The sequence below is a fragment of the Dreissena polymorpha genome, chromosome 9 (assembly GCF_020536995.1).
Source record: "Dreissena polymorpha isolate Duluth1 chromosome 9, UMN_Dpol_1.0, whole genome shotgun sequence".
Lineage (NCBI taxonomy): Eukaryota > Metazoa > Mollusca > Bivalvia > Myida > Dreissenidae > Dreissena > Dreissena polymorpha.
In genome coordinates, this window is record NC_068363.1 from 81,253,865 (window position 1) to 81,271,534 (window position 17,670).

A 17,670-nucleotide genomic window follows, 5' to 3' on the forward strand; every position below is an offset into this window, starting at 1 on the left:
TGATTCAGAAAGATTAACTAAGAAACGCCATTTGATGCCTTATTTTATATTTTGTTGAGGTTGTTTTGTAACATTACATTTGAAGTGTTGGTATGAGTTGTTAACAAAATGACGGATGATCCTCGCTCTGGGAAAACAGTGAGTAATGTTTGTTCTTTAAGTGTCGTCCAATATTAGCCGGGGAGTAATGTTTGTTCTTTAAGTGTCGTCCAAGATTAGCCGGGGAGTAATGTTTGTTCTTTAAGTGTCGTCCAAGATTAGCCGGGGAGTAATGTTTGTTCTTTAAGTGTCGTCCCAGATTAGCCGGGGGGTAATGTTTGTTCTTTAAGTGTCGTCCAAGATTAGCCGGGGAGTAATGTTTGTTCTTTAAGTGTCGTCCAAGATTAGCCGGGGGGTAATGTTTGTTCTTTAAGTGTCGTCCAAGATTAGCCGGGGAGTAATGTTTGTTCTTTTAGTGTCGTCCCGGATTAGCCCGTTCCCTCCGCCTGAACTTGATATTTAATAAGACGAGACTTCCTTAAAGCGAAACAATAAAAATAAACGCGAAAACTGGCGTCCATGATAAGCCTGTGATGACTGCACAGGCTAATCTGGGACGACTTTACGCCAAATGAATTGATCCCCGTTCTCTTACAGCCAACCTCATTGCAATCATAACTGAGAAGCGATATTAGCCAAATTTATGTAATGAAAACGTCAAAGATAGTACATTGTGGATAGCGCATGGTACAGACGAAGCCCATGTACATATACTGACTGTCACAGCCTGCTAGATTAACTGACTGTCACAGCCTGTTAGGAACTCCACCGGAAATTGCGACTGTTTCCCCGGTGACGTACGATGCGTCGTCCGACAAAAGGAAGGACACTGCACCTGCGCATTCGTACGCCTCTGCAAACCTAGAGTGACAATAAAACGTATTTTTTTAGTCACGTTATGAGAAAACTGGGCTTAATGCTTATGTGTAAAGTGTCGTCCCAGATTAGCATTTGCAGTCCGCACAGGCTAATCACGGACGACACTTTCCGCTTTTATGACATTTTTTGTTGAAATGAAGTCTCTTATTAGCAAAAATCCGATTTAAGGCGGAAAGTGTCGTCCCTGATTAGCCTTTGCGGACTGCACAGGCTAATCTGGGATGAAACTAAACGCACATGCATTCAGCCCATTTTTTTCAGAACACGACTCGTAGGTAAATGTGTACAGTGTATGTCACATGAACAAACATGCATTTGCCATTTTAGGTACCGGTTCATGAAATCTATGTAATAGTTTTTGTTTCTAATCGAATGTTTGATTAAAAAATATCTGCAGCCGCCTTAAAGGCCCCGTCGGTTAGTTTTCGCCTCTCAATATGTGCGATAATATGACTTTTAAATGAACGTTAAGTTTAAAATATAGCTCGAATTTTATTCTGTAGTGTATGTACAGACATATTAATCCGCCTGTATATGCGCAAGAAAAATATAATACATGACCTTACAAACGGACACATTACATAAACAAAAAGAAAAATACGGAATCGTTCTAATTCATTTAAACCCATTTATGCATAGTGTCTAGAAAAATGGCCTTGGCAAACTGCATGATGCGGCGTCTCATCAGGGTCTGCGCTGGTTGCTTAAAGGAATTTCTGTAAGAAATATTCTAAATATAGAAATAAATATACTAGACGTCCCTAATTTTGGAAATAAACTGATCCAATTTAGAAGGATAGAAGAGTCCACTAGACATAAATGGGTTAACAGAAGATCATCGCTCACCTTCGCAACGGTATAGTATCCAGATAGTTATCTGAAATCTCGTTGTTTCCTTTCCAGAGCTGAAAATAAAACGTGAACGACGTATATTGAGAGATGCCAAGTAGCATACGTACGTGTATAACATTACCGGGTATGGTGTAGATTCTGACACGACTGAACAATATCACAGGCTGGTCTTGAGTTATGCTAGACGCATACGGCATAAGACCCATTTTCGCATGACGTGGACTGTACAGGCTAATATGGGACGACACTTTACTCACATGCATTAAACCCCTTTTCACAGAGCAAGGTCCATATTCAAGCTATTTTGAGAAAACTGAGATTGATCATAACCAAAGTGGTTCCAGATAGAAACCCGAGCTACGCATGCGCGTAAGCTACCAAAACGCAAAATTTCAGCGTAACATACAAACTAATATTTTGAGCAAATGCTGGCTTGATTTTCCCGACTGCCCATCAAATGAACTATGCTAGATCTGCGTATATTAAGTAGTTATCACACAAATATCGGTCGCATAACGCCATCCAAACTAAAGGTATTCAACGAAAACCTTTTCTCTTTTTTTAACAGTGGTCTTAACCTTGACCTGTTTAGACCAAAATGCAGCCCATAAAAGTTACAATGACCTTAAGATTGGCATGACTAATAACTTTAAGGTAAAGTGACCTTGACCTTGACCGCAATACCCCATATAAAATCCCAACATACGTCTCCGTGCAATATTAATATATTATAAAATTTCATCAAGTATTGTCGATGCAAACTCACGTTATTGCCAGGAAACTATGGTTTAAGCCACTCGCCCACCCGCCTGCCTGCCTGTCTGCTTTTCCGCAATTTAATAACCAGTATAGTTAACGTTGCTGAAAGCCTGGTTTAACCCATGTATGCCTCGAGGACTATCCCATCCTACTAAATTGGATCAAATTCCAAAAATTAGGGATGTCTAGTATTTTCATTTCTATATTTATAATATTTCTTACAGAAATTCCTTTAAGCAAACAGCGCAGACCCTGATGAGACGCCGCATCATGCGGCGTCTCATCTGTGTCTACGTTGTTTGTCAAGGCCTTTTTTCTAGACGCTAGGCATAAACGGGTTAAACAATAATAATAAATAAACCTTTTCGCTGAAACGCGTCTTGATGACTCCAGGGGCGATTGCGTTCACTCGGATATTCATTTGGGTGAGCTGAGGCACCAGGGCTTTCACCAGGCCGAGAAGGGCGGTCTTGCTGACCGAGTACGCGCCCATCAACTGAACAACACCACATTGCATGTCAGTGTGAGAACTACTTTGGGACAACGGGGCTTGCAATACATTCCTTAAGAGTTACCCTGAAGTTGTTAATTTTTTATTTTTTTTTAATTACGGACTAAATTTAATTGGTTTTCTTAGCGTGGTAATTCAATAAATATATTCATTGAAAACTAAACATCTACCTGAGAAGGGGTATATCCACCCTGTGACGATACGATCACTATAGAGCCGTCTCTGAAATTTAATTAATAGGCTATGTTGTACGTCACGTGTTCATTAACCCATTTATGCCTAGAGTCTAGAAAAAAGGCATTGGCAAACAGCGTAGACCCAAATGAGACGCCGCATGATGCGGCGTCTCATCAGGTTCTGCGCTGTTTGCTTATAGGAATTTCTGTAAGAAATATTCTAAATATAGAAATAAACATACTAGACATCCCTAATTTTTGGAAATAAATTGATCCAATTTAACAGGGTGGGAGAATCCACTAGGCATAAATGGGTTAATTCGAACATGTACTATGCAATTGTTGGCGTGTTCACGGATTCTAGATTACAGTCAATATACACTCCGTGGCGTGTTGTTTCATCTGACGACCTGTTTCCATAAATTCATGAATTCATTATTTGAAACAAAAGTTATCATACGTAATCGTATTTTTCCCCGTAAAAGGAAAAGAATGTTTACATCAGTAATTCGTATAGGCGTTTATGTATCCATACATTGTATTATGTGAACTGTTGAACTGTTTTCACTTATTCAATTAGACATATAAGTATAAGTATTATTGAACTGAGTTCTTTAATGATAAGATATGGAAAGTAATCGTGAATTACTGCTTTCAAAGTATATTAATAACATATCATTGAAAATATAATACAATTACAATAACCAAAAAAAAAACATAATGATTTAATACAACCTTCTAGTGTTGATTTTTTTTAAAGTTTCAACAAAGGCAAATATTAAATATACGCATTTTGTTCAATGTGTCCTTAGTGCTTATTCTTAGTGAATTCAACAATATGAGTACAACTGCATGAATATTATGCATGCGTTGTATTATGTCGATTGACTGTTTACTTATCGCCACTTAAAGGCACTTAACAAACAAATAATTTTACACAGATAATCACGAGGGCGATACCTTTACGTGCTAATTTATTTTACTAGCGCTTTCGATGTATGGAATAAGTAAACAAAATCGTGGTCCCAATAATCTTACCCGGGCGTTACAATGCATGTTAACAATCAACCTACCCGCGATGTTAAATGCATGTTTTTACCTGCGCTTTTCCATGTACAATACCAATCAACTTAACCGCGATGTTCCACGTGCGATACCAGTCAACTAACTCGCGATGGTCCACGAACGATACCAATCAACTTTCCCGCGCTTTTCCACGAACGATACCAGTCAACGAACTCGCGCTTTTCCACGAACGATACCAGTCAACTTATACGCGATAGTCCATGGACGACAGAAGTCAACATACCCGCGATGTCCCATGCACGATACCAGTCAACTTACCCACGATGTTCCATGTACGATACCAGTCAACTTACCCGCGATGTTCCACGTACGATACCAGTCAACTTACCCGCGATGTACCACGTACGATACCAGTCAACTTAGCCGCGATTCATGCATAATACAAGTCAACTTACCCGCGCTTTACCATGTACGGTACGACCTCTTTAACGAGGAAGAAAGTCGACTTGACATTTACGTCAAATATCTTATCCATGCCTCCTCGGTCGACTGAAAAAGAGTTAAGAAACGTAATTATTATAGTTATTATACATATATTTCAATATAGATTAAATTAAAGTTAAGAAGAACATTGTCGAAAAATGCGAAATAAGCCATATATTTAATTCTGAAATAGAAAATGTCTGTACAGTCGAATTCGCCAGCATTTATATCATGCATGTACGATGTGAATCTAAATTTAGTTTTACTGATCATTTTAATTTCCTGCAACGATATCTATTCATACGACACACGAACACCAAATCCGATCCTAATAAAAAGACGAATTCTTCTGTTAATGTATGAAAATATGTACGAAATATCTTTGTCACAATCGGCTCGGGCCCTTATTTGTCTTTGCTGCATTTAATGAAATTCGTCTTCAATGTATAATTTTTCTTGCCTTTTTTGTGTTATTGTAACATATTTGTATCAGTATATTACAATTTAGCACATATACAAATCGCGCAGTCCCTCTTTAAAAGAAGCAAACATTAATGAATTCTGATGCGTTTATATGTTTGTGTCTTTATAAAAAAACTACCCACATCAAATAACTTACCATTAACATTATTATCGTGACTTAAACGGCAAAGTATACGCGCGAACAATATTTTATATATGTGGAGGCATTAAATACGAATAAAGCATGTTATTAAGTACCTAAAATGAATAATTAATTCTCAATTTACGATAAAGTTATTTCGCTAAACATAATTATTATAATATTGTCTTACGAATTCCACAAATGATCGCTAACAACTTAATAGTATAAGCATACATCTGGGAAAGCTTTACTTAACCCTTTGCATGCTGGGAAATTTGTCGTCTGCTAAAATGTCGTCTGCTGAATTTCTAAAATTAGCATTTTCTTCGACTTTTTTCAAAGAATACTATCAGAATAGCAAACAGTTTGGATCCTGATGAGACGCCACGTTCTGTGGCGTCTCATCTGGATCCTAACTGTTTGCAAAGGCCTTTAAAATTCGGTTCCCGCACTGAAGGGTTAATGCATGTGCGCCTATGTCGTCCCATGGTCTGCGCTGTTCGCACACGCTAATCAGTTTCTGCCTTATTGAGTTCTTCGTTAAAGCGAGTATATACGATTTTGTATATTTGTTAAATTATAATAAATTGATAAAATATGTTACAATAACACAAAATAGGCAAGAACAATTATAAATTAAATACCAATTTCATAAAATGCAGCAAAGACAAATTAGCGCCCCGAGTCGATTGTGACGAACATATTTTCCTACAATAACCGAACCATTCGTCTTTTTATTAGGACCAGAGTTAGTCTGCGTGTGTCGTATGAATATATATCGATGCAGAAATTTAAAATGAACCGTCAAACTAAGTTTAGATTCACATCGTACATGAATGATATACATGCTGGCGAATTCGACTGTACAGCCGTTTTCGATTTCAGAATTAAATATCTGGCTTATTTCGCATTTTTCAACACATGTTCTTCTGAACTTTTATTTTATTTTATATTGAAAGATATATATAATAAGTTTGTTTACACATCTTATATAAATTCATTTATATTTGACAAAATCGTATATACTCGCTTTAAAAAAATGTCTCTTTTAAACGAAATCCCTGGAATGCGAATAGTATCGTCCCTGATTGATAGATTAATCGAGACTTACCTTAGGAAGTCGATGGTTGATCGTAATTTCATCTACTGTAAATCCCCTTAAGAGCTCAACACGAGAGATGACGCAGCTTTCGCAACAGAGATAATCAGGCTTCAGAGTAAGCAAGGTTTTAAGTAAAAACCTTGCAAACAAATTTTTAGAAAATAAACATTAATAATATGGGCGGGTGTCCATTAGACTGGGCGGGCGTGTTGAGCTCTTAAGGGGATTTACAGTAGATGAAATTACGATCAACCATCGACTTCCTAAGGTAAGTCTCGATTAATCTATCAATTTCATCTACTGTATAACCCCTTAATGAGCCCCACACGAGATTTTAGAGAATTTTCTATAAATTTGTAGGAAATATTGGAGGCAAAGAAATAATACAAACATTGTTGCATATAGATATGTATGTCCGTTTATTTACATGTCTACCTCATTTGTTCAGCACAGCAGATTGAAAATTAGTGGTGTTATGTACTATTTCCCGTGAATAGAATCTGGCAAATGTCTTTGCATTTGTCCACCCGGCTGCTGCCATAATTTGATCTAGTGCAACCCCTCCTTTGCTAGCTTTGGAAGTTGCTGCTGATCTAGTGCTATGGGGTTTGTACTGTTTGTCAATACCGGCTGAGGTTAAGACTTTCTTTATCCAGTTGCTAATTGTGGATTTGGAAACATGTTTGAAAGGACTAACTGTACTTATGACTAAATAATCATCTTGTCTTAACGATTCGGTTATATCGAGGTATTTACACATTGTTTCCACAATACAAATGTCCCTTCCCCCCTCATATCTATGAAGAACAATGGGCCTCAAATGTGTTCCTGGTCTGGAATGTTTTAACAATTGTTTAGGTGATATGACGATTGTTTGCTTGTCTGCACTGATTTGAATATCAGTAGTTTTGAGGGAGTGTAGAGTTTGACATCTCTGTCCAGTGACTAGTAAGAAAAGCATGCATAATTTGTGGGATAAAAATGCAAGGTTATCAGTTTTCAGTGAATGTAAAAAATCAAGAACAATATTAACATCCCATATGCATTGATAACGTGGGAAAGCTGGTCGTGTATTGAAACAGCCTCTCATAAATCTTGATAAAATGTCATCATCATGAATGTTTATATTGCCACACAGTTTTAAGAATGTACTAAGTGCGCTTCGTGCTGTATTTAACGCACTATAACTAAGACCTTGTTTGAATAAAGATGTCAGAAAATTAATAACATGCTTTAGATTGGGTTTAATGGGATTCTTCGATTGTCCACAGTAGTTAATCCATTTCTTAATATATCCGTCATATTGTCTCTTTGTAGTTTCTCTCCACGATCCGAGGATAATGTCTCTAGCTTGTTTTGAAATTCCTTTGTTTTTGAGCGATTTCCTGATAAGCGAAAAAGTCCTAGTCTCATTTTGGGAAGTGGATACATTTTGTTTGGTTTGTGTGGAAGTGTCAGAATAGATTTCGGAAGTGGAAGTAGATGGCATGATCCGCTGATCAACTGTAATAGACTGGGCCACCATGGCTGTGTTGGCCAAATTGGGCCCACTAGAACGGCTTCTGTCCTGTCTTCCACCACTTTCTGTAGCACCTTTGATATTAAACTGAAAGGAGGGAACATATAAAACACACATGATTTCCATTCGAAAGTAAACGCGTCTATTTGATGTGCTTTATGATCTGGAAACCTTGAAACGTAAAGATCCAATTTGTTGTTGAGCTTAGAAGCAAACAGATCCACCTGCATGTTATTGTGAATATTCATGATTTTCTTGAATACATCATCATTCAATGACCACTCAGTATCATCATTAATTGTTCTAGATATCTCATCAGCTTGATGATTTTCCGTTCCAGGCACGTGTGCCACTGACAAATGCAATTTCTTTTCTAAGCACCACAGCCATAACTTTCTTGCTAAGTTATGTAGATCATCAGTTCGACCGCCAAAATTTTTTAAGTATGCTACACTATTCGTGTTGTCCATGTAGAGTTTGAGATGTTTGTTCGTTTCATTTTTACAGAACGCCATAACCGTAAGTTGGCATGCCTTTAATTCTAAAATATTTATGTGCATACTTTGTTCCCCTGCGGACCATATGCCCCCTGTTTTTTGGCCGTTTGTTTTGTTATATCCACCCCAGCCTGTTTTTGAAGCGTCACTGTATATGATAATATCTGGTGGACCATGATAAATCTTTTTGTATGAGGATTCAATATTGTTTATCCACCATTGTAACGAAGGGTGTATTGATTTGGGAATGTTCATATAACTGTTGAAATTGCCATTGTGCTTCGAAAGCGCGTGTTCTTTTATTTTTTCTAATGGTCTGATAAATAGTGTTGCATATTCAACCCCCGGAGTGGCCGCCACTAATTTACCGATAAGCTTGGCAAACTCCCTTATTGTTGTCCTCTTTTTTGTTACCATGGCTTGACACATGTGTCGAATTTCTTCCTTACGGGTCATGGTTAGTGTTACAGTCATGGTAATAGAACATAATACAAATCCTAAAAATGTTAATTGTTGACATGGTCGTAATACTGATTTTTCTATATTGATAGTAAGGCCTAGACGGTCAAATAATGTTATTGTGTCTATAATATTTTGCTCACATTTAAGTTTTGTCTCTCCTTGTAAGCATGAGTCGTCAATATATGCTGTACTGACATAACCTTTTGATCTTAAATAAGCATATGCAGGTTTTAACACTTTAGAAAATACTCTTGGGCTGCTTGATAAGCCCATGACTAAGGCACAGAATTGAAATTTTCTACCATCAAACACAAACCTCAGCATGTGTCTGTGTTTTTTCGCTACTTCAATGGAGTAGAATGCATCAGCTAGATCAACAGAACCCAACCAACAATTTTGTCTCATGTTTGCCACCGCCGTAGCTAATGTTTCCATTTTAAAGTGAATTTTGTTTGTATAGTCTATATTAAATGGTTTTAAATTTAAAATAATCCTGATTTTGTCATTTGATTTTGGTCTATAAAAGATGTTTGATATAAATTCGCCGTCATATGGTCTATTTTCGATTTCTTCAATTATACCAGTTTTCAAGAACATGTCTATTTCCCTTTGAATGCTTTGTTTTTCCCTCTCATTAAATTGGTATGGCATAGGTGGATTTTCTTGAATAGGTGAACTGTTTACTTCTAGCTTGTAACCTCTTATTGTATTTAAAATCCAATTATCGCTTGTTAGTATTTCCCATTCTTTAATTGCTAATTTCGTTTACCTGCTTTAAAATTTTCTTTGGTATTTTGTAAAAAACATGTGCGTTGACTAAAGTTTATCTTTAGGTCACCTACGTTTATTTCTGTTTGGGGTGCATCTTGAAATTTCCCCTGCGTTTGTGCTGGTATGCGTGGTTGTTTCTTCTGAATTGATTTGCTCCCGGATTCCACCTGTGCTGATTTGGGCGCTGGCCTAAAAAAGGCTTCCGTTGAGTTGGAGCGTAGCGCATGTTGACGATTTGTTTGGCTCCTTCGGTGGTTTTAATAGCCTCTGGAATCTTTTCGAACAGCTTTTCTGCTGAGGAGTCCAAATTTCCTAGATGTCTATAGCGGGGTTGCAATTCCTTTTTTAGCTTCTCTCTTCTGTAATTGGTCGTCTTCTGTATCCCATTGGTTGCCAATTTGAATGCGTCCGATAACAGCTGTTTCAGTACTTTATCTTTGGATGTTTGAATCCTCTCAAGTGCCTTTATGATTGGTACCGCTACTTGTGCAAGCGTGCTGTGAGACTTTTGCAGGATAAAGTCTGAATGTCTTGGAGACTGTTTTAATTGTCTCCACAGAAATTCATCAACCTTGGGGACTTGAAGGAACTCGATGTTGACTGGCCGTTTATGTCTGTTCAGAATCTCTTTGATTTTTTCTTCTGACTTCTTGTTTTTTATTGCCTTGTTTGTAATCTCAGCGATGTTAGGTGATACGGCCTCACCAGTTTCCGTTGTTTCAGTACAGAATTGCGTTAACTCTGTTATAAGATCGCAATCCACCTCATCCGAACAGCTTTCCTCATCCAAATAACCCTGCAGTTCGTCTATTTCTGCGTCCATTGGTTCCGATTCCGAATCGGAACTTTCGGCAACTGTAACCGCAGGTGCTTGTAACTGTTTGGACGGACCCGACTGGCACATATCCGAGTCCGAAATTCGTGACTTTTTTGACGGCCCCGCCTCTTCTTGGTTTTTGCGTTTAATTTCTTTCACGTCTTTTTGAAGGTTTCCAATGGTCGATTTCATTTCACCCACTGATCGTGCAATGTCCGCAAATTTACTCATGTTTTTGTTCAGTTCTTGTAAAATTTCTTCCCCTCTTTGCTCAGGGGCCCCTGGAGGGTTATGTCCTGGCTGATCGGACATTGTATGTTCTACAAAATAAAATTAAACCCCGGTATAAATGTTTGCTCCATTTCCCGTTAGGGTGAACATTTAAGTATTATTACCAGCAGTTTGCGGCCAGAATAAAATAATATCCGTTCATACAATCCCTATGGTTATCCCGGATTGTTTAATTGCCATGTTTACAACCGGCCGTTGAACTATCAGTAATTGTAGAACAACCCTCAATGAGTATTCTGCGCGGCGCGTTTCAAAGCCACAAAACAGGATACGTAAAACACGCCATGCGACATGCGACAATTGCAGCGATGTTCGCTGTATCTACTATGCTAGGTAGCGCATACGAAAAATCAAGCTCTATCAATAGCGTGTAACAGCGTAGTTTATATTGACCTACTTTTGAGGACAATATTGTTTGCCTGTTGGCGGTAAAGCAGATATTTTTCTGCGTATATTAATATGTTCATACACAAGTTTATATATGCGCAATGTATGTCCGATTATATGAATATGTTTACGGATGAGAATGTAGGGTTCTCATTGATCTGGATTTGCCAGTATGTATTCGTCCCAGTGTCCGTTACAAATTAATTCGCCATTTTTGGACATGGAGCCGTTCAGGCATTCGCAGTGTTACTGCGAGTTAATGAGAATACACATCCGTATTTTAATTATATAGCGTTTGCATTTTAACTTTGCAATGTGATTTTCACTTGCGTTGCAAATTTTTTGCACTCGCAGTACTGCAAAAATGGTAAACTAGGGACACTTATACCTCCTGTACATCATTTCTGACTAATAAAAACTGCATAATTATTGTCGACACTATTGCTGGCCAATAAACCCCGTATGTTTTCCGTCTAAAACATGAAAATTCGCTTGAAAGAACAACGATGAATATAATAAATATTATTATTTCAACTTACCCGTGTGTGTGCTATTTATTGTACGTGAAAATTCCGAATTTACACAGATTGAAAATTTTGTCGCCTGCTCCGCTGCTGATAAGCCTCGTCTCTGATTATCTCTGTTGCGAAAGCTGCGTCATCTCTCGTGTGGGGCTCATTAAGGGGTTATACAGTAGATGAAATTATCCTGTGCGGACAACAAGGGCTAATATCGGATGACACGATACGGACATGCTGTTTTACCAGACAGAGGCTCTTGTGATAGGTAAACGCAATACCCACGTCTAAGATCGGACCAAAGATTGGATTCACAGCAGCATTGGATACCAGGAAATCGATTCCACCAAACTCCTCCACCGTCTGTCAATGTAAAAATACGTATTCAATGGCGATATTTATACTTGGACCAATTGTTTGAGTCTTCATACAAAAACGCAACAGCCAGCAAAAACAATCAGCACAGTTTGTCAACAACAAAAATACGTTGCTTATGACTTTACTTATGGCAATTTTACTTACTATGATAGACAAAATGTTCTATCATCCTCCAAAAAAGGAATATACGAGTTTTTGTATTTAGTTTCTATAATTTAAATGAACATGTTCACACATTGAATAATTGACATTTTCTCGAAATGTTATCACATATTTCAAATACAATGGTAACTATGTTTTTTGAAGATTTGACCCGGTGAACTCCACTTGACCCAAATATGAACCTGATATTGTAAAGATAAATATAGTGAACAAGGTTCATCAAGATTTACTAAGAAAAATTGCTTCTTAATGGAAAGAACGTATTTTTTTATGGTATTACATAATGAACAAGTTTTCGATGCCACTGGACCTTGATTTTAACTTGGAATATTTATAGTCAAGACAAACTTACTGACCAAAGGTTATATGGAGTGAGCCAAAAGTGAAATTTAGAGTGGAAACAAAATTTTGCTATATATCTACCTTGTGGTCAAGTTTTTTTTACCCATATGGACCCAATAAGTGTCGATAATGTTAATCATCAAATAATAAAGGCATCTGTTGCATAAACAACCATAAGTAATCTTTACGTATTAATATTTGGTAAAATTGAAACGTTGGGCAAAAAATAAAATTGGAAAAAAAATTGAAAGAACCTTTTCAATCATTCGCGACCTGTGTTCTTTATTCGCCACGTGGCAGACCATTCCCGACACGTGGTTATAGCCCTTGTCTTTCAGCGCGCGCACTGCCCCGTCCACGTTTTGCTGTTTCCTGCTACTGACCATCACGCACGCACCCTCCGATGCAAGTCGCTCAGCGATAGCAAATCCGATCCTAAATAAAAGCGCTGAAGGCATTCCAGTCTGTGTGCTTTTTCAACATTAGAAAAAAAAACACTCAAAAATGTAATAGCAATTTTATAATTAACGAGTTTGTAACTTAAAGAAAGCATATTCGGCAAGTTTTCATCCTTAGTAATAAATAAAAGATGACATTTGGTTATAGAATGTGTGACGTCATGAAGCAAACATGACAAAGACCGAAAAGACAGACAAATATTAAAAGGGCCGTCCAACAGATAAAGCGTCGTATCGACGCGATTCGATATTTTGGGAAACTACGAGGATTGCTTAAATAGCTAAACAATACATCCGCTCCAAATATGAGCGTGGATAGTCGAGTGGTCTAGGCGGGAGGCATTTTACTCCAGGACTCCAGGAATCCAGGGGTCAGTGGTTCGAGCCCTGTTGAGGGTTACTTTTTTCCTTTTTTGAAAAATTGTATTCTTGTTTTTCTACTGGAAATTTTTAGTTCAAATGTTTAAATTTATCAATATAAAGCATTGAAAACATTTAATGACAAGCTTCAATACATGCCAAAATCTGTTGGACGGCCCCTTTAACCACCCATATTTTAAACCGAGTTTTATCGTAGAATATGTGCATTCTTGTTATATTATATGTAACGTGTTTTAAATGTGTTCTTTGTCAGTTTAAATTCAGATAGTTTTCGAAACTTTCTCCGTTCATATCGAAGGCATTACCCCTTTAAGAAGAATATAAGCTGATGCTTTACGAAATCGTTGAGATTATAATTTGATAGTACTGCTTTCGGGTCAGTCCGCCGTACTCCTTCCGCCAGGGATGTACTGATAAATATGTCAATATCTGCAAGTTATGTTAGGGGAAGTTCTATGCGTACACCATGGATACGAGTATTAAAACTCAACAGTCCTTCCAAAATGCTATCTTAAAATAGATGACGTTTGCTAGATAACACGCGCGTTTTAAAACCTCTGTTAAGATTATGCCTCGGTCACAAGGTCACGAATCAGAGCTACGAACGAGCTACGAATACTTTTCGGCACTATCCTTACTGGACCGTGGCTCTCCGTACTTGATCCGTGATCAGTCGTAGTAGTTTTTGGCTGTCCGTAGCGACTCTTAAAAATTTTGAACAAGTTCAAATAATTGCTACGGATTTATCGACCGTAGCGTATCCATAGCAGTCCGTACTAAACCGTACTGATCCGTACTTGTTCGTAACGACACCGTAGTCGTCCGTACCTTTTTATAGGCTCTCAGATTTTCAAGGACTTCAACGGATTGATACGAAGAACTACGGAGCGGTGCGGTTACGCTACGTATTAGCTACGATTATTCCACGGATATACTACGGAAAGCCACGGTTCTAGTACATTGTACTACGGATAGGCAGGAATTTGCACGATCTTGTACGATGTACTACATTTCAGCATGAAACAGTACGGACATGAACGGTCAATCACAACAAATTGCTACTGAAATACATAATTGAAATTATAAAGCAACCGTACTTGCATTTGTTGAGTTCACAATCATGAACCGCCAGCAAATTGCGTTTGCGATAAATTTGTTACACTTGGATATTGATATGGCACACAATGCAGAGGCCGTTGTCGAGCGGCTTGACGATATACACAGAGGTAATAATGATTCAATATCGTATAACTAGTATAGCTTTGTGCTAAAGGTTACGTATTTTGAAAATATATTAGAATTTGAACTTACTAGTAATACATTTTTTTTATTTGCTGGCAAGTGGCTGCCTCATATGCCTTTTGAATCTTGATCTTACTTTTACGTGATTTAATAATTGTTAAATTAATAGCCGACATAATAAAATACAAAATTAATCATACTTTCCTAAGCATAATCTATATTTGTACATCAATAATTACATACTTTATCAGGCCAGAGAAGAAAAAGGGGGTGGTTGATAAAGACTGGCTTCTTGGTTTTGGATGGAGGAGGTAGACTCTTCCCCTGACACGGCTGATTCCATTATTTCTGTTACGCGCTGTTGCTGCCGCTTGCATGTTCTCTTTTTGGGAGGCATTCTGTGTATGACAATACAAGAGGTTGTGTGCGTAATGTTCAATCGTAGTTTGTTCCTACCTATCCGTACCAGTCCGTCAAAATTCTCACTACTTCGTAACGGACTGTTCTAGCTCTTTCTTACCCGTACTAGACCGTAGCGGATACGTAGTTAGACCGTAATGATTCGCGTAGCATCGTACTTAATCGTACCAGACCGTAGCGGATTCGTAGTTTGATCGCACCGATTCGTGTCGCTCCGTACTAAATCGCGTCGACCAGTAGCAGTCCGTACCTTTCTTCGTTCGTTTTCCAACATTTTGATGGTAGATTCGTTATGCTCCGTACTAAAATCGTAGCGGCCTACGAATTTTGACAATTTCATAGCCGATTGAACCGTAGCTCATTCGTAGCTCTGATTCGTGACAGTGTGACCGAGGCATTAACGAGTAGTTTGAAGTCAAAACTTGCGAATTGCACACAAGCATCATATGAACTCGTTTAAGCATATCATGTTCAGAATATTCAATCGCAATTTGCACTCTAAAATGTGCAATGGCAAAAACTAGTCTCATTTATAAGACGCGCAAAGATTTTAGAGATACTTTTTATATGGGCTAAATTCTTTGGAGCTCCAAATATTACCCATATAAAAAGTAGCTTAATATTTAAGAGCGTCAAAAATTTGGACTAGACAAAAACATGAGCCAGTGTCTTGTGTAATATTAATAACAACATACATGCTTAGTAAACGTGATCTATCTAATGCCCTTAACAAATCTAAACAAAAACATTGTAGTTGTTGAACGACGTATCCAAAAACCTACCCATCGGACGATGCTGTTACGATGGCAACCTTTCCTTTGAACTTTCCCATAATTAGTCTTTATCCAATAATTGTGTTCACTTAAAGAAGACTTGTCCCTCCAGCTTCCGCGGTGTCGAACCGTTGACAAATCACTTGAGTTCATAATTTAGCACGTTAAAGCTGCGACATTGTCAACATAGCCGTTTCGATACCTAGTGAATACACGATACGCGTTTTAAACGTTCGCTATCGGTGTTTTACAACTCAGACAATACTAAGTGCTACGTGTTGATATCAGTGTTTGGGTTTATAACGGGGCTTGGGAGAAGCTGTAAGATTATGTTAAAACGATTTTATTAAACGTGATAATATTATTACATCCTTTCATAATGTGTATAGTATTTAATTTTCAAAGTAAAGTGTGTTTAATTATATATAACCCATTCAAAACTATGTCATGCTAATAAAAAATATACGGTGGCATAAAGGGGACATAGGAAATATTTTATTTAACAGTCTCTATGACGTGCGCACGTCATAGAGTGGCATAAAGGGGACAGAGGAAATATTTTTGTAACAGTCTCTATGACGTGCGCACGTCGTAGCTATGACGCCATAGTTATGACGTGCGCACGCCATAGTTATGCCATAGTTATGGTAGCTGACCGATGCTAATACTCATCAGATCAGCCATTGATTATCAAACAATGGAAATACTATGCGATTTATTTGAAAAGGATTTAAAAAACTGGGAAATTCAGCATGTATTGAGAATGGACTACGGTGTTCAAAAAAGTATTCGCCATTTGAAAAGAAAATTAATTAAATTAGGACTGAAAAGAACACAGTATTCAAACATGGCTAGCGTTACTCATTTTATACAAAACGAACTTCTTCAATCCGGTCAACTGCATGGATATCGTATGATGGCCGTCAGATGTAAAGAAAGTGGTCTTAATGTACGAATGGAAGATGTGCGTATCATTTCATTATACTTGGACCCAGTAGGCGTGGCTCTGAGGAGATCAATAAGTATCCGCAGGCGTGCATATTATGCTGCTGGTCCAAACTTCATTTGGCACTTTGATGACTACGATAAACTAAAGCCGTTTGGACTCTGTATAAGCGGGTGCATATGTGGCTTCTCCAGACGTTTGATTTGGCTTAATGTGTATCATACAAATAATAACGCCAGGGTAATCGGTGGGTACTATCTCGAGGCTGTACAAATACATGGTGGATGTCCTCGTTTTGATCGCTGAGATTACGGGACAGAGAATGGACATGTCCGAAATTTTCAAACATTTTTCAGACGCGATTTCCCTGACCATGATAGGGCGTATATAGATGGAGCCAGTACAGCAAATCAAAGAATCGAAAGTTGGTGGGGTTACCTGAGACGACACCTTATGCAATACTGGATCGAACAGTTACGAGACCTACAGGATATTGGCAGTTTCAGCGGAGACTTTCTGGACAGAAGCTTAGTCCAGTTTTGTTTCCTTGCATTAATTCAGGTAAAAATCCAATATTACACATACTCGTTAGGCAAAAGAAAGTTGTCAGGTTCCAGTGAATTGACATGCCCTATCTTTTACCACCCAACCCCATACATTATTCTGGAGTGCAGACACACATTTTGATGCCGTTGTTGAATGTTTTTATGCACAGTATAAAATTATACAATTATTTATGATAATTACAAGCTTGAACTACATATAAAAAGGGTCTTTCGTTACCTCCTCCCCCCCCAAAAAAAAATAATAAAATAAAATAAAATAATAATAATAAATAAAATAAAAATAAAATAATAATAAAATAAAATAATTAA

The 17,670-nt window shown here is 37.8% G+C and overlaps 2 protein-coding genes and 1 pseudogene across 9 annotated transcripts in view; all 3 read right to left on the reverse strand.

Moving 5' to 3' along the window:
• LOC127846784 (angiopoietin-2-like) overlaps positions 1-17,670 on the reverse strand; it is a 145,282-nt gene that overhangs the window by 85,799 nt on the left and 41,813 nt on the right. The window lies entirely within an intron of this gene.
• LOC127846788 (dehydrogenase/reductase SDR family member 4-like) lies at positions 669-16,080 on the reverse strand (annotated as a pseudogene).
• LOC127846782 (uncharacterized) lies at positions 6,824-11,876 on the reverse strand. 4 transcript variants are annotated; one of them, XM_052378286.1, is made up of 2 exons: positions 11,715-11,876; positions 6,824-10,817 (listed from the first exon to the last, which is right to left on the reverse strand). In XM_052378286.1, the coding sequence occupies exon 2, from the start codon at positions 9,558-9,560 to the stop codon at positions 7,665-7,667; it is 1,896 nt and encodes a 631-aa protein (XP_052234246.1). In that variant the 5' UTR covers positions 9,561-10,817; positions 11,715-11,876; the 3' UTR covers positions 6,824-7,664. The 4 variants fall into 3 exon arrangements, with proteins under 4 accessions (XP_052234246.1, XP_052234249.1, XP_052234248.1 ...); XM_052378288.1 differs by having other exon boundaries at positions 6,824-8,037; positions 9,752-11,876; XM_052378287.1 differs by lacking the exon at positions 11,715-11,876 and having other exon boundaries at positions 6,824-8,037; positions 9,752-11,356.